This window comes from Apis dorsata, unplaced genomic scaffold (assembly GCF_000469605.1).
Source record: "Apis dorsata unplaced genomic scaffold, Apis dorsata 1.3 scaffold_222, whole genome shotgun sequence".
Lineage (NCBI taxonomy): Eukaryota > Metazoa > Arthropoda > Insecta > Hymenoptera > Apidae > Apis > Apis dorsata.
In genome coordinates, this window is record NW_006263504.1 from 608,770 (window position 1) to 620,768 (window position 11,999).

Below are 11,999 nucleotides of genomic sequence, written 5' to 3' on the forward strand. Positions count from 1 at the left end.
TTTTTGATATTAACAATTTTTCCTCCCCTTGTTTCAGGAGTTGTGTAGTAAATACCACTGCGCTATTGTTAATTTTTCTCTTTTTTTCTATCTCTCTTTCTCTCTTTTTTCTTTTCTTCTGATTCTCGTAATTACTCGTTTCTACAGATCCGTTTATGTTGACAAATTTTTGATATTTTTCTTATTTGTAAATAAAATCTGACCGTTTTACGAGCGAACTGTATGTTAATACAGTTTTAATTGCAACAAAATTTTATCCATGAAAACGTTAAATAATATAAAAAATTGAAGTTTTCGTCGTTACTTTTTTTTGAGATGTTAGAAAAAAGAGAAATTGAACTTGATCCCTCTCTTCAGATCGCTGAAAAGCAACGCGGAAAGGCGCGCCACGTGGGGCATAAAATATTTCGATGTGTTGAAAGAAAAAAAAAGAAGAAGAAGAAAGGAAAGAAAAAAAGAGAAGGCGCCAGACGGCGTAGGAAATTTTATTTTTAAAACGGTATGAATTTCCATACGTTTCAGCGATATTATACATTCGAAGAAAGGAATGCCAAAAACCTCGCGCGAAATCCTAGCTCTCGCGACTCGCGAGCGAATTTCCGCGAATCGAAGTATTTTCACGACTTGGCGAGTTATTTTTATCGTTTTCACGGACCCTGACTTCCTTCGCCTCGGGAGAGACACACGAGACAAACATAAGAGAGAGGCCTGTAACCCTCTCCCGGCCGGGACGATTTTAAGATTCCTCGCACGCGTTCGCAACGTTCCAAGTCCCCGAGCGTTCGTGTCGAGCGAGCGTTCTTCTCCCTACCCTTTCTGTTCATTCAACTTCCTCGAACATCGGTCGACATCGATGTGTTTATTAAACCGTGAGATGAGTCGATGAATGGAATCTTCGCCTCTCGCGACGCGACCATCAATCGACTTTTCTTTTTTTTTTATTCTAGATCCTAGATCGCCGATCTATTGCACGATATGAATAAATAAATAAATCCCCCTCCTTGATAAATCGAACGGGGAGACGAATTACTCATTTTCGCTCGAACTAATTATATATCGGAGAGGAAATTTATCTATGCCGCGAGTCAGAGGCGTAAACGAATTTATCCTGGCGATTCTACCTTATTATTCTTCGCGTTACGTTACGACCAAATATTCTGTGTTAATTCTGTTCGATTTCAACGAAAGGGAGGATGAGTAATAATGTTCCTCCGGAACATATAAATCCGGTGACAAACGGATTTAAACTTGGTCGCTCGACTTGTCGGTGGTGGAGAAAGAGAGAAATAGAGAGAGAAAGAGAGGAGGTGAGAGGATGATAGAAATTTCCAACGGAAGTTACGACTTTGCGTTATTTTATAAGAGGAGAAAAGGGAAACGTGATTAACCTAGATACGTCCGAATTAATTTTTGCGACGCGATTCGAAATTAATTTTCTTCATAGTTTGGCGGTTTATATAACTCGACTGTATATTAATTAAGTTCTCGGGAAAATTCGTCGTTTCGATTGTTGAAACGAGAAAAAACTAGGTTAAATGTATTGAACGCTATTTCCAATGATTCCAAAATGAGATTATTATTATCATCTTGGAATCAATGCTCGCGAAATTTTCTCCAAATTCTAAGAACGATGTTCTTCGTTCTCCTGTGTGAATCTTATTCTACATTTCCGCGTGCAACGAGCGAATCATCGGCAAAAGGGGAACGGTATTCGCTCAAAAGGCGGATGTCTGTCAAACAGCCGGGAACATTTTCTTATAGAGAACGATTCTACAACGATCCATCACGAGCGAATAGCGATAGAAACGTTGATGTGCAAAATTTACAAAATTTCGATCATTTTTCCACTCGAGCTTGATCGCAGCGAAGCATTCAAGCATCGTTCGAGCATGTTTCTAAAAAAGAAAAAAGAAAAATTCGAGCAACGAGCCGATTCGCGCTCGGAGTGAAAAAATAAAAGATCGAAGGGTATTCGGATCAGGTCTGGCGTCAAAAATGTTGTTTTATCCGGATCGAACGCTGGGTCAGAATCAGTGGCGAGGAGAAGCGTAAGGTGAAGGTCTAGGGTACTTCGGCGGGGCTACGAGGCCAGATTTATAATAGATGCACGGTGGCGTGTTGCCAACGTCGAGGCGCCACAATATTGTCGCTTAGTCACCCCAGGCCAGGCCTTCTCTTTGTCCGGTTCCACGGCAAATCTAATAAATATCAGGAAACCGGGAAAACTGAATATTTACGCGAGGGTATTTGGCGACCGGTCCCAGCCATACGTTTTCTTAACTCTTTCAATTCCTTCCCGTTCCACGCGCCGCTCCACGATCCCCACGATTACTTTTTTTTTTTATTTTCCTTTCGTTTCATTCTCGTTCTCTCGGACGTTATTTTGATAACTTTATTTACCTCGAAGCTGATACGCTGCGTCAACGTGATCAACGAAGTGATTTCAACGAAGATCTTATTTTTCTTATTTATAGATATTTTCTTCTTTTTCTCTTTCTCTCTCTCTCTCTCTTTTCCTCGATGAAAGGTAGTAGGAATTTACGGCGCTCTTCCTCTCTCAATGGAATAATATCACGCGAGGAATGTTTTTAACCACACCAACATACCGAGATAGGATAATCGAACCTCTTCATCGAACGGAATCTTTAAAACCTCTCGCGTTCTTTTCTTTATTTTCATCTTGATTCGTATCATAATATTATTATTATTATTATTATTCCTGTTTCTTTTATTCCTCAAGTGTTGCAATTTATTTATTTCGATTCTTCCCCGATTCTTTGATAAAAAGAAAAAGGAAAAAGAAGACATGCTTCGCGATGTAATAATAGAATCGCTCACCGTTGTGACAATCAATTTTGATTTTTTACTTCGACACACCGTTCGAAATTCGAATTCTACGATGCAATATCTCGACGACGATTTTCATATTAGTCACAGTTCCGGCGATTCTAAGAAATTTAAGCGAGGAATCCTTGGAAAAAAGGAAAAGGAAAAGACTTCGCGTTCAAACTCGCGTTTCGTACAGAAATCGCCGATTCCCAAGAACCCTCCCCGAACCAACTCACAGTTCATCGATTCGCGAACGCGATTCGTTTGCATCTCGCCGAGAAAATTGCGCGACGCTAATTATCGAACGGCGCTCGTAACGGCGGAGCGGGGAGCATCGAACGGCGCCAGACAATTAGCTCGGTGGATTCCGCGAAGAAGTTGGCCAGAACACGACACGGCGACGGGGACGGGAGGAGGTCGCGCGCTTGAGAAAGAGGAGGAGGAGGAGGAGGAGGAGGAGGAGGGGAAGGCGAAAGCACGGCCGAGTTAACTTTAATTGCCCGGTTGGCTACATAATAAATGACATTGCAGACGGCCAAGCGGAGGAAAAATTGTTTCGTCCTCCGCCTCCAACACCCACCGACCATTCCTCCTGTTTCTTCTCCTCGTTCCCTCGCTGGGACGATTTCTGGCCCATATTGATGGCCGTGCAATCTTATTTTCAGCGGTGCATTCGTCTTACGACGCGTCACTTTAAGCTCTCGCGCCCTCTTTTCGACGGCGATTTATTATCACCTGGGATTAAATCCTCGCCAGGATTGAAAGGATGAAATCACCTTCCAATCGTTTTCTCTTTTCTTCTTTTCGTATGTAATGTATATGTAAATTTTGGTCGAAGTATTCGCGAGACTTTGAAAGGATATTGTAAATTTCTAGTTCTTCTCGACGGAATTCCGGTCCGAACTTAGATCGATAATTTTTTGGGTGACAATAGATTCGATCATCGGTGCATTTAGCGATTTTGTAAACAATAACCAAGCTTACTTCAAGAAAGAAAGTTGCTCCGCTTCTTTTACCTGCATTCTTTTCTTTTTCGATGCGTAGATTTTTATTTTTTCAAGCACAATTTCGAAATTTAAGTTCCATTTAAGATATCATTTTTATCATTTTTATCATAATTTATCCAATTGAAATGTAGAATACAGTTTCTAATCCGGGAATGAAGAGATTTTTATGCAAGATGCGAGATATCTCGTGCAAGGTGCGAACGATTCATTGGTTAAACGAACGTGTTTTATTTTACGAGAATCGTGACCCACAAGTGACAAGAAAGAGAACGTGTACAGCGTTTCATCGAATCCCCGATGGCGTCACTTTGACGACATCACGAGAGCCAACTTCCGGGAGTCGAATCGACTTTCCTTCCCGCGGCTTTTTCTTCGCTTTTCCGCTTTAAGAACGCGCTCTGGATGCCGAACAAGCGCCGCTTAAAGTACTTTCATAGCGGGACGACTAATTAGAGCGATTTAGCGTCCGTCGTCGACGTTTATTTGGAATGCAAATGCAGACTTTTCCCAACCCTTTTCCACTCTTCTCTCACCACTCTCCTTCTTTCGTTCTCCTCGTTGCTCTTTCCTCCAACCGACCCTTTTCCCTTTTCTCGCTCTCCTTTCGTTTCTCCATCCTTCCATTCTCCCTTTCTCTCTTTCTATTCTCTATATTCGTTCTGCCTATTGTTTCCCATTCTCCACCTCCTCTGTTGCATCCTGTCCTCTATTCGTCCGTTCTTCTCGTTAACCCTTTCTTACACCCTCGTATAATTTCTCGCTTGATGCATTATTTTTTAATTTTTCGAGAGCACCTTGCGTGGAGCACCCTCTTAACCCTAAAACGCACGATTTTTGGGGATTAGCTTGGTTTCTTCGTCGTTATAACTTTTTTGAGGATTTTTTAAAATATGAAATAACAATAACAATTAATCCAAATCTAATCTCGTATGGATCCGAGTATCTCAAAGTATCTCTTTTCGTCGAATCTATCACGAAAATTTTAAAGCATTTAATCTCTGATCTTTGACGATTTGACGATTCTAATCCATTTTCATTTTCTTCAATTATTATCGAAAGAAGAAACTATAAGAAAATTTCTTTGAAGGTTTAGAACACGCAAAAGAAAAAAGGAAAAAAAAGAAATAGCAGATCTGTAAACTCCAGTAAATATTAGATAAAAGAGTTTACAAAAGATCGAGGATATCGGATGTCACCGAAGGATCCATCCTACGATAAATCCTATTTCCTCACGTTTCGCCCCTCCTTCAACATCCCTCTTCAAACCGTGAAGAAAGAACAAGCGAAACACGTGATCGAGGCAAAGTGGTGGAAACGAACGACGGTGGGTCGAATCGTTTTCTCCTCCGTTGCAAGTTGCGGCGGGTGTTTTCCAACGCGTGGGTTGGTTCTCTCGACCGCGAAGAGGCAGAGCGACTTAAGCGAAGAGAGGGTGGGACGGTTGAATGGGGGGGTAATCGAATGAATGGAAAGCGCGGCTGCTTTCGTCAGGCCGGCCTGAAAGGGATGTTAGGTGTTGTTTAAGGGTTATTGTCGCGGCCCTTTTGTCCCCTCTATTCGCGAGACGGAGTCTGCAAGGGTGCACACCACCGTCGAATGTAATTTATCGGAGCGGAAAAAGGGCGCGTTATCTCGACGACCGTCGCCAACGGCTCTTTCATCGGAAACCATCGTCATCGTCCACGGAGAATCCACGAGGCGGCCTCTTTTCATCCGCTGATTTTTTTTTTTTTTTTTAGAATTATACATAGAGGTTATTGCGAATCCTACGTAACGAGCACACCAGTGGAAAGGGATTTGTGGAGTAAGAAAATTCTTAGGGAAATGTGAGAAACTGAGTAAATAAGTTTTAAAGTATAATGAATATTGTAGAAATTAAAGTGATGTAAGTATGTAGAATAGAGTCATTCGTTGCAATGAAATTTTGACAGAAGTCCAAAACTTTTGGCGATTTGTCGAGCGAGAAAAAATGAGTTGGACAAGCGTGGAAACACATCGTACGAATGATTACTATTTCTATCGTATAAAATAGAATATTAATTTTGCCAAGAAAATTTGTGAAATTCAACAACAAAGTAATTTGAGAAGTTTATAGGCAAGTGTGAAAGCTTCTTGGAAAAAATTTGTATCATCGTGATTTTTATTAGTGAAAGATGATAAAGTTAGAGGAATACGAGTTGTCACGAGGTAAGATATAATTCTGATATGCAATATTACGAATATTTAAAAAATGGAGAAAAAATTTAATTTCCCGTAGCTTTTTTCAATTAACTATTTATTAACTTGTTGCTTGTCGTTTGAGACTCGTTTAAACAAGAAGGAATTCAATTTACCCGAATTACTTCAATCAAAACTCCGGAGATTTTCTAACTACTTTATTACCGGTTGACAAAGAGGAACTTGGAAAATCTAATTGTTTCAACCGTCTCCTCAATTCGATGCTTCTTTCTTTCTTGTACCAATTATTAAATCTTAAAAAAAAAAAAAAAAAAAAAAAAAAAGAAAAAAAAGATTAAAATTTAACCCCCCATTGAAAAAAACAAAAAAAAAAAAAAAAAGAAAGAAAAGATTAAAAATTTAACGCGACATTGAAAAAATACATGAATAATAATTAAACAGATTTTATAAATACATCTGATTCTGGTTTCACTTTCAATTGAAAAAAAATAATCATAAGAATATTTTTATATTACTTCTTCATATTTTACATCCACTTTACAAGCTTAAAATATATCGTTAAGAAATTTAATTTTTCGCCATCTTTCCCAACATGTTTATCGTTAAACGAAATCCTTTCGTCGCTTCGCCATTAGTGTCTTTATCGCGAAGCAATCAGCACTCTCTTGGCAACAAAATACGAGAACCCCGATTACAATTTATAACGAATTTTAATAGCAACTATTACTCACGACTGAGACCATCGAGCGAGAGCACGAAATCTGGTAAACCGTAAACGTGATTTTCATGACCATAAACCTCTTCGTTCCTGACAATTACACTTGCAACTTTCTTTTCGAACGACGTCTCTCGTTCAATATTTTCGATGGCGACGATATGTGGAAACCTTGAGACTCTGTTCAAATTTCTTTTATCCAACGAATATTTTGATATCCAATAAATGTTTTCCCGCGAAATTATTCGTACACGAGAACGATTAAAATCCATTTTTTTTTTTTGCAAATTATTAAATTTTAGTAGGAAAATAATGTGTTTAATTTTTCTTTTTTCGAGAGGAGATATTGATAGAAATGATCGATCTCGCTTTCACATAACTCATGTATATCTTTTTTTTTTAATCTTGCGTAGAAATTATTCGAATTTATACGGTGAAATTTCATGGATTGATCATAAATTTTATTTTTATAAAATTTAAAAATAATCGTCGAGGATCGTGTAAAATTAATCAATATTGACGTATGATATTGTTATCGAAGCTTATCGTAGTGAAGAATTTTACTTTAATCTTAATATATTAACTTCAAAATTATTTCTATTGATTGTTTGATTATTTCTGAGAGTTCTTTCCTCAACACTACTTCGTGGGCAGTGTCTATCCACAATCAGTGGTGAAAAATAATTTATCATCCCCGAGAACTTCTCTCTTAGACTTCTCTCTTTCCCATGATGAGATTGGAACTTAGAAAAATTTCTACATCCAGTGGTAGCGGAGTAGAAGTGCGGGTAAAATTCCAGAGGGGATTTCAGATAGAATTCTTCAGACAACGAGAAAACATTAAGAAAAGGGAGAAATTCGACAGCAAAAAATTTAAAAAAGAAGAAGAAGAAGAAGAAGAAAATGTCGAAAATGTCAAAAGATAAATGAAATTAAAATTACAAGGATAACTACAAACGTAACACAGAAAAAAGTAATACGAAAGCTTGATCATTTTAACATTCTCTCTGCGTTTCTCCTCTTTTCTTTCCAAACAAGGCGAAATGCAACGATGCCTCAATTCCATTCTCTCTTTTCAAATCTCCATATACGTCTTTCTCATCTTACCTCCCTTCCTTTCTCTCCTCCCGATAAATTTATTCACTCAACTTGCACGTTGCAAGGAACACTAGTACGTGCACAAGATTTCGCCGTTATTAAAGACAAATTTTTCTTCGAGTTTACAACGGGAGAGGGAGGGAAAAGAAAACGAGAGAAGCAAAAGTTATCACGCGTATTATACACTTAAAAGTTTAACGTCCTGGTAAAATCATAGCAGCGCCAACCGTTTCGTTTAAACCGGCGCGAGAAACTTTCCGCGCGAGAAGAAATTGCGTTAAAGTTTGGACTTTAAGCCTGCCAAACTGCATCCCCCTCTTTCTCTCTCTCTCTCTTTCTCTTTCATCGTTCTTCGCTCTTGAAATATTATCGTCACCGTTTGGTGACGAGCCAAATGTTTAACATTTTTTCTTTTTTTTTTCTTTTAAATTTATATTTCGTGAAGGAATAAAGAAGAATTTTCGTTTCCCTTTCGCAGAAAATATGCGTGTTCCAAAAGACGCTGGAGGATCTTTCGTCGCGGATGGCCGGCGCCGAGGCGATTCAAAGCGGGTGGCAGAATCCAAGCGACGCGAACGAGGCGACGGAATTGCTGAAGCAATTGGAGAAATTCGGCGAACGACTGTTGCCCATCCAGAGGAGCATCGAGTACGCGAACGATCAAGCGAGCGTCTTCGCCTCGAGCAGCGTCATCGTTTCTCATGCTTTGCTGGCGAAACTCGAAGATCTCAACACCAGGTATGTAGAATACTAGGAACGCCTCTTCCTATTTCAAATTTATCTCCTTAATGCGACTAACTGTCTCCACTTAAAGAGAAATTTTACTCTTTTCCTTGGATCTTATTATACGTATGTGTAATGTACGGGATATTTTAAACGATAATATACTTTTGGTCTTCTGAGTAATGTCAGTAATTCCAAAAGCTTTTGAGAGGCTTTTGTCGCGGTTGAAAGAATTATTAAAGAAGTAAAGAAGTTAGGAGGAAATTTACTCGTTTAAAGAGAAACGAAAATAGCGAGACGAGATATCGCATGTGTTTAAACACAGATATAATAAATATCGATATCGATTGTAATCTGGAACTCGCGCTAAATGGTTCGGTATTTATTGCGACATAATGCGTTCACCGTGTACAATGTGTTTTACATTTTAATAACTTGGGCTTCATCCGCCGAATAACAAAGAGAATTTATGTAATATTCCCCAGATGCGCGAAATTATAACGCACGCAATTCTAATTCAAGCTTTTAAACAACAATGTTATACTCACTCCACACTTCTACTAACTCCACGATTATTTATATTCTTCTTTTCGCGTAGAATAATACGCTATTCAGTTGTGCAACACTGCACTTGTCTGTTTAATGTAACGTTTCACGATACGAATCTTCCATCCAAAGATTCAAAAATGCACAACTTCACCCTTCAAACGCGAATAAAGCTATCGATATTCATTTTTCCTCGACACGTTTATTTCCTCGACATTTATATAACAAAATGGAAGCCACACTTCCTTATCACGAATTGATATTCTTCTTGCAATCATTAAAAGTTAAAAGTTTTAAATTGATATCTATTATCGTTAAAAAAAAAAAAAGTATATTTAATACTCGTTCTTTTTTTTTTTAAAGTTTCGCAATGATTCTAAAAAAAAGAATGAGGATTACTCGACATCGTTGCTTATTTTTTAACCATCGCTCGAAGGAAGCTAAGTTTTTCGCGTGTTTTCGCAGGTGGAAGGTGCTGCAAGTGGCGGTTGACGAGCGTTACAAGTTGCTAAGCGGATTTGGAAAGGATGGCAGCACTCCGGGTAGCCAGGCTTTCCTCGCGAGCAGCGTGGAACCACCATGGGAGAGAGCCCTCACACCCGCCAAAGTGCCTTACTATATCAAGTAATCGATCTTCCTTGCACCGAGCCAAACCCTGGCCGGTTTAATTTATCGAGGGAGGGAGGAAGAGGGGGAGCCATAGGATCAGGAGAGGGGCGCGATCTTAAACGCAAACAAACGAATAATTGATGAGACAATTGTGATTCGAAAGGGGGAAGAAGTTCGCGAGAATCTCGTCTGGAGATTTGACGAATATTTAGTCGAGCTTTTGGTGCTTGCGAATGGATGAAACGATAGAAATTCTAATTTAGATAGACGACCAGATTTGGAATCGAGGAAGGCTCGATTCTCGATCGAGGAATATTGGTCGCGTAATCGGTAATGTTTTAATCTTGATCGAAAACGAAATCGATATTGTTTGATATTCGCGTCGATTTCGAACCGTGTTTTATATCGTTTACACATTATTAAAAGTTACGATCACGAATTTCAATAGAAATATTTCAATACGGATGATGGATCGAAAATTTTTCTAAAAGTAATTTAAAACGTGAGAGGCAACTTGAGGTAAAATATTAACTGCCGGCGAAATGTTAAAACTCGGAACTGGGAAGGATTAAATTTTAGCTTCCATACTTTTCCATAACTGTCATAACCAGAGAGACAGGTGGAAAGAGCAGCGCGAATCGCCATCTTGCGGGTCCCTCGATCGAGAGTTAAAGCCGATTTTGGTTCGCCCCTATATCCGGATCATCGCGAAGACCATAGAATCCGATGAATTCGCGAATTCGTCGAGCCGTGGATAAATTCTTAAAACCTAGGCTTGCCTCTCGTCGAGCCAAGAATCGCGGCCGCGGATTTAATAAAGATTAAACAAAGTTCTCCCGCGAGAACTTTGCCAACTTCCCTTTCTCCTTGATCCGTGGCTGTTGCGTGAAAATTTTCATTGAATCTCTTAATCCTGGATCGGGTTTGTCTAATCCCGAGGGGGGGACGGTTTTGCAGCCATCAGTCGGAGACCACCCATTGGGATCATCCGAAAATGATAGAGCTGATGTCCTCGCTGGCGGACCTGAACGAAGTACGATTTTCAGCGTACAGAACCGCCATGAAACTGCGCACCGTTCAGAAACGATTGTGCCGTGAGTATTGTTGGCATTTAGTAGCGATCCTCGACCGGTAATTAATTTGTTTATCGTGTGTGTTCGTTAATCGTCGTTAATTTTCTCGATTAATCACGTGTCCATGCAGTGATGACGCATGGTTCTCGTCGTCGTCGTCGTTGTTGATGGATTTGATCTTTTGCATGATTCTGTTTTGCTTGGCGAATCATCAGTGGTATTATTCATTCACGGTATTCTTTGAAATAAAATATATCTATCTCCGATTCCGATATATTCCGATAATCTATCCATCTCCGTCCCGTTCCGTTTTATTTATTTTTTATTTTTTTATTTACAGTGGACATGTTGAGCCTTTCCACCGCGTTAGAGCAATTCGATTCGCACGGGCTCCGAGCGCAAAACGACAAACTAATCGACATTCCCGACATGGTGACAGTCTTGACGTCCCTGTACGAAGTGATAACGGCGGACAACCCGACGCAAGTGTCTGTCCCCTTGTGCATCGATTTGGCCATCAATTGGCTCCTCAACGTGTACGATAGGTGAGCACGATTATTCGTAATTAAATAAATCATAATGTTGCTCTAATATCCGTTTGACGAAATAATAATCAAAATCGTTGATTAGTAAATTGTCATTGTCGTATTTCAGTCAACGAACCGGTCAGATTCGCGTGCTTTCCTTCAAAGTTGGTTTGGTCCTGTTGTGCAAGGGTCATTTGGAAGAAAAATATCGATGTGAGTATTTTCGAAATTCTATCTGTCATATTTATTTTCGAAAAGCAGATAGTGTAAAGTAAGTGAAATTCCAGATCTATTCCGGCTGATCGCTGATCCAAACAGATTGGTGGATCAACGAAAGCTCGGTTTATTGTTGCACGACTGCATCCAAGTGCCGAGGCAGTTGGGAGAAGTGGCGGCGTTTGGCGGGTCGAACATCGAGCCGAGCGTTCGCAGCTGCTTCGAGAAGGCTGGAAAAGACAAAAATGAAATAGAAGCGGTTCACTTTTTGAGCTGGCTGCAACAAGAGCCGCAGAGTATGGTTTGGTTGCCTGTGCTTCATAGACTCTCCGCCGCGGAGAGCGCAAAGCATCAAGCGAAATGTAATATATGCAAGGAGTATCCCATTATTGGATTCAGGTATTCATGTGCTTGCACGATTCTACTCTCTTCGAATGATTAAAAATATTTAAGAAACAATTACGAAAAAAAAAAAAAA

The 11,999-nt window shown here is 39.6% G+C and overlaps 1 protein-coding gene across 10 annotated transcripts in view; it reads left to right on the forward strand.

Annotated features, from left to right (window-relative positions):
- LOC102681371 (dystrophin, isoforms A/C/F/G/H-like) overlaps nt 1-11,999 on the forward strand; it is a 428,634-nt gene that overhangs the window by 413,260 nt on the left and 3,375 nt on the right. For 8 of the 10 annotated variants that reach the window (XR_004150465.1, XR_421758.2, XR_004150463.1 and 5 more), the window contains 6 exons: nt 8,306-8,565; nt 9,562-9,720; nt 10,663-10,799; nt 11,119-11,323; nt 11,409-11,518; nt 11,593-11,935. Coding sequence is in view for 1 of the 10 variants with exons in the window: in XM_031510344.1 (XP_031366204.1) it covers nt 8,306-8,565; nt 9,562-9,720; nt 10,663-10,799; nt 11,119-11,323; nt 11,433-11,518; nt 11,593-11,930 (1,185 nt within the window). In the remaining 9 variants the exon portion in view is untranslated. The remainder of the gene's footprint in view (nt 1-8,305; nt 8,566-9,561; nt 9,721-10,662; nt 10,800-11,118; nt 11,324-11,408; nt 11,519-11,592; nt 11,936-11,999) is intronic. The other 2 variants (XR_004150464.1, XM_031510344.1) reach the window with 2 other exon arrangements.